This window comes from Colius striatus, chromosome 14 (assembly GCF_028858725.1).
Source record: "Colius striatus isolate bColStr4 chromosome 14, bColStr4.1.hap1, whole genome shotgun sequence".
Classification (NCBI taxonomy): Eukaryota; Metazoa; Chordata; class Aves; order Coliiformes; family Coliidae; genus Colius; species Colius striatus.
The window spans coordinates 9,975,501-9,980,623 of record NC_084772.1 but is presented as its reverse complement, the minus strand read 5'-3'; the positions used below and the strand labels follow the sequence as shown (position 1 = coordinate 9,980,623).

The window sequence follows — 5,123 nt, the reverse complement described above, 5'->3', positions numbered from 1 at the left end:
TCTAGATGCTCTTCATGTTTAACGAAAATACATTGATGATACCCAGAGCCCTGAAATTTCTTCCCTTAATGGAAAAGCATTTGAGGTATATGGGAGAGGCGGAGATAGGGTAGGAGGCTTTCTATGCTAACTGCACAGACCTTAAGGTGCAACAACGTGCAAAAGCCTCCTGTGCCATTCACACAGCTCAATGATCTCAGCAGAGATAAAAATTGGATGCCTTGTTTGCACCTCTGCCTGTTTGTGACTGAGAAGGGAAGAAATATTATTTTCAGCAATAATTACAGCTGTTGTGTTCCTTCACCCTCCAAATCACTTACGATGAGTTTCTGGGGAACTATTTGACTTCCACAGCAGTCTGAGCTCCAGACTAAACATGCTGCTGAGCAATGGGAAACACTGGAGCAGTGGCAGCTGGAGGCTACCCACAGAAACACGGTTATGAACAAATGTACTGTAAAACATGCTTTGCATTTTTCAGACTCGATGTCCTTTCAAAATAGTAAACAGAAATACCTCAACAAAATGAAGAATTACAGTAAAGGAGAGAAAAAAGAAAAGAAAAAAAAAAGACATAAATTTGCAATAGTTCTTAATTATACAAAACAGTGCCAAAAGGATGATCACCAGCCCAGGCACTTTATGGGAACAGCCCTCGCTGAAGCACCAAAGTCGCCACTAACTCTGGGATTATCTGCCCTGTTCCCCAGCAGTCCCAGGCCTGGGAGGAGATGGGCAGCTGGGACCAGGAGTGGTGCTGGGGCACACAAACTGCACTAGAGGGGATGCCTCAGGTTTGCACCTGGGAGCCTTAGGAGGGAGCCTGAGTTGGAACTCACACCTGGGGCAGACTGAGCAGGGACACTTGCAGGCAGGAGATTTTGAAATGAAAACAACTGTCATGAACTGGGCTAATCTGATACAGAATTTGTGTCCTGATAACGCCTAACCACCAGCAAAGCCCAGGACTCTTTTCTGCTTGCCACTGAACACAACTGCTGAAGGCATTTTTCACCCTCAAGGACTAATTGCGAACTAGGTGAAGCAGTGGAGCTTCTGCGCGGAAAAAAACTACCTCGAGATTAAATAAAACACAAAAAGTTTAGAAAAATAAAAGGTAAAGACTAGAGCAAGGAATTGCGATGAAGTCTTCTAGCTCCTGACTGACAGACATCCCTATGCTGGCAACAGAAAAGGCGGCGCGCCTCGCCACAGCAGACTCATGCGTGCCGTTACTGATCACAGCCCGTGACACCCGCTGCGCCACCCGCACGCCTACTCCCTTCCACAGGCCGTGCCTGCTGTTAACCCCACGTGTCAGCGTCCTCCCCCTCCCGCGCCGCCGCAGGGCCGCTGCCGCCGGGCGGGAGAGCGCGGGGCGGCGCTCGCGCTCTGACGTGCGTCTGCGTCACCCCCCAGCGCCGCCGTGAGCCCCTGCGCCGCCTCAGCGCGCGTGCGCCCTGCGCCGCCGCCGGGAAGGTCGCAGCGGTGACCGGCACAGCACCCGCCGCCGCCATGTTGTCCGTGGCCGCCCGCTCCGGGCCCTTCGCGCCCTACCTGTCGGCCGCGGCGCACGCCGTGCCCGGGCCGCTGAAGCCGCTGGCGCCGGCGGTGGCGCGACGGGCCGAGAAGGTGCCGCTGGACCTGAAACGGCCTCTGCTCTGCCGGGAGTCGATGAGCGGCCGGTCGGCTCGGGGAGGCCTCGTCGCCGGCGTCAGCCTCAACGGTGCGGGCCGGGGGTCGGGACGCTGGGCCGGGCCCTGCGAGAGCTGCTTGGGAAAAGGGCGGGGGGAAGGGGAACCGCGGCCGGGTTTCTTGCTGCTCGGCGGCCGGGAGCCGGGCCCCGGAGCCAGCCGGCCGCAGGCGGGCCGGGAGCTGGGGCACGGCCGCGGGCAGGGGGCTCAGGCGGGCTCGGCGCGGGGAAAGCAGGCGGTCACCGCGGCGGCTGGCGGTGCTGGTCTCCGGCCGGCAGCTGGGGCGAGCACAGCCCAGCAGTGGTTGAGAGGTTCTGGCTTTTGCTGCTTACCTTATTGTTTTTTCAAGATTCCAAGTCACCATCGTTGTGTAAACACACACTTACCTAAAGCGTGGATGTCAGGAGAACGGGACGACACATTTTTCTGTAGTGCCCAGTGACAGGACTAGAGGTGGTAAACATAAGCTGTAACACAAAAAGTTCCACTTAAACACAAGGAAAACTTTTAATTGTGAGAATGAGGGAGCCCTGGCACAGGCTGCCCAGGGAAGGTATAGATTTTCCTTCTCTGGAGGTTATCAAACCCACCTGGACATATTTTTGTGACCCTGATTGAGAGGAACCTGCTTTAGCAGGAGGCTGGACTGGATGATCTCTAGAGGTCCCTTCCAGCCCCCACCATTCTATGACTCATAACTGTAGAGTTGAGTCCAATTGAAAGCTGGCATCCCTTTGATGACTTTTGGGTGGGTAATTGCTTTGCATTTGAGAAAATGCATGAAAATTATTTTTATTTTAATAAAGGGTCTAACTGAAGGCATCAAAACAGAAATGTGCACTGAGAACACATGCTGCATTTACCGTTGAAGGAAACCAGCTCTAACACTCATCTCACTGTGAATTAAACACAATTTAATGAATTAACAGTGAATCAGACCATCCCTTTTCCTCTTTTGGAAGTCCTGTATTTCTCTCCAGTTCATGGAGTGTTCAGGAAGCATCAGGTAAAGCTACTTCTAGGTGGTTTTTGCAGAGCCTGACTCCAGGCCAAAGGGCAATGGCTCTCCATCAAACAGACCAATTTGTTTCACATTGAGCTACTGCCCTGCTCTGCTGGTTCTGGGCAAGAAACAACAGCCAGCTCCATACAGTTCCATAGGATAGTCAGATATATATATATATATAAGTCATGCCTTGGGAAGGATGCTCTGTAGTGATCAGAACTACACACTTCACCTGACCTGTGACCGTAAAGGATGTGTTCAGGTGAGAAGTGTACTAATCTATAACTAACTGGCATGTTTCAATTAATGTCAGGCACACTTTTCACTGAGTATAGGGACCTTTTGGAAGCTAATTGTATTACTTGTCAGTAAACTTGATACTGAAGTAAGTTAGTATGGTTTACTCTCAAAATTGTGAATTTCAGTTTCATTTCTCTGCAGTTAAAATCCTACAGCTAATAATGTTCTTGATTCTGAGTTACTTGTAGGTAAATAGAAATATTTCCCCCCTTATATTGCATACAATAAAAAGGGTTTTGTTAACATCTATTAACTTTGTGCCAACTGAGGGTGCACACTTTGTCTTTATGGTGTTCTTGTCTTTGGCTTTCAGATTTTTGTTGGGGGAAGCACCTTTCTTTATCTGGAGTAATTAAAGGCCTCTTTGTTAGCCATCACATCTTGTTAGTTTAGCCCACAGGTTTGACAGGGAATCCCACTTGAAAATCTTGGGAACTGGGTAGTTATTGGCTTTATCTCTAAATCCTTCTATGTAAAGATCCCGGCAAATAGGAGACTGTAGGTTTAAAAATTGTTTAGTAGGGCATTTAGCTTTGACAACAGTTTAATACAGAGTAGCATGTCTAATACTGTGTTTTTGGTCTTCAAAATGCTTATCCACTCACTTAAGAGGGAAAGCATTACAAAGAAAAGCACAAAAGCGTTAAGCTTCAGCTGTGCAAACTTCACTAAATCAAATTTCTTCATGGCAGGTGTTTTTCAGGGAAACATTTGAACAGGAAACTGGTCTGTCTTAGCTACTCATAGTATCCTGCAGGATGGAAAAAACTGTTCACTTTAAATGCAGGACTTCTCAGATTTTTCAGCACTCTCCCCAGGCATTGTATAATTTTCAAGGAACAGATAACACTGTTCCCAAATCACTTGTTCATCTACCAAAAATATCTTCTGGAAACTATTTTCCTACAACTTAAAACTGAAGTATATAATTAGCAGAATCCTGCCCAGACTTTGGAGTCACATTTACACATTATTCCAGAAATGCAATTAAGAAAATATAACTTAAAATACATCGTAACATTTTTAACTTAAATGACCTGAAAGTGGTGTCACGTCATGTTCTTTTTCTTGCAGCACCTGCCAGCATTCGTTGTGTCCATAATGATGTTGCAGTGCCCGACTTCTCTGCCTATCGTCGTCAAGATGTGCTCGACACCACTGTGTCTTCTCAAAGGAGCAGTGAAGCTAGAAAAGGGTTTTCCTACCTGCTGGCTGCCACGACAGGCGTAGCAACTGCATATACTGCTAAGAATGTTGTCACCCAGTTTATTTCCAGCCTGAGCGCCTCTGCCGATGTGCTGGCGTTGTCAAAGATTGAGATCAAGTTATCTGACATTCCAGAAGGCAAGAACATGGCTTTCAAGTGGAGAGGGAAGCCCCTTTTTGTGCGTCATAGAACCCAGGCAGAGATTGATCAGGAAGCTGAAGTTGATGTGTCTAAACTGAGGGATCCACAGCATGACTTAGACAGAGTAAAGAAACCAGAATGGGTCATACTGGTAGGTGTGTGCACTCACCTTGGTTGTGTGCCCATTGCCAACTCTGGAGATTTTGGCGGTTATTACTGCCCTTGCCACGGGTCCCATTACGATGCCTCTGGCAGAATCAGGAAAGGTCCTGCTCCCTATAACCTTGAGGTTCCAACCTACCAGTTTCTTAGTGATGATCTCGTGGTTGTTGGCTGAATAATGAGATGCTTGCTCATGTGCCTGTTCCTATGAGTGTGCTCGCAAAGGGTTAACTGATTCTGGAATTACATAAAACCAGATCAGCCTAAAAACATAGTAACTGTCTCGATTCTCAACCAGAAGTATGTTTGAGTACTTCCTGTGTTCAGTTTTAATAAAAATCAGAGTGAGCACTTGTTCTGACTTAAGGTCACGTGTATTTTTTTGTGTAAGGACTTGTAGTGTGTCTGGTCAGAGAGGTGCCACAGCAGAGCCAGAACGTGTATGCGTGAAGGGCTGCTGATACAAGATGTAGACACTGAACTACAAAGCCATTGTTTTCTTCACACCATATGTTTTCATTGGTTGTATGTTTTTTTATGTCTTTACTGCATTAAGGGAAGGAAAATCTAAAAAAAACACCTTGCTGTGAACTCAGAACAGTTTGGAGAATTT

General features: G+C 47.6%; 1 protein-coding gene across 1 annotated transcript; it reads left to right on the top strand.

The window, feature by feature from the left end:
* The first annotated feature begins 1,455 nt into the window (after positions 1-1,455).
* Positions 1,456-4,876, top strand: LOC104561669 (cytochrome b-c1 complex subunit Rieske, mitochondrial). The gene is made up of 2 exons (XM_062007729.1): positions 1,456-1,726; positions 4,075-4,876. The coding sequence occupies exons 1-2, from the start codon at positions 1,516-1,518 to the stop codon at positions 4,683-4,685; spliced, it is 822 nt and encodes a 273-aa protein (XP_061863713.1). The 5' UTR covers positions 1,456-1,515; the 3' UTR covers positions 4,686-4,876.
* The last annotated feature ends 247 nt before the right edge of the window (positions 4,877-5,123 follow it).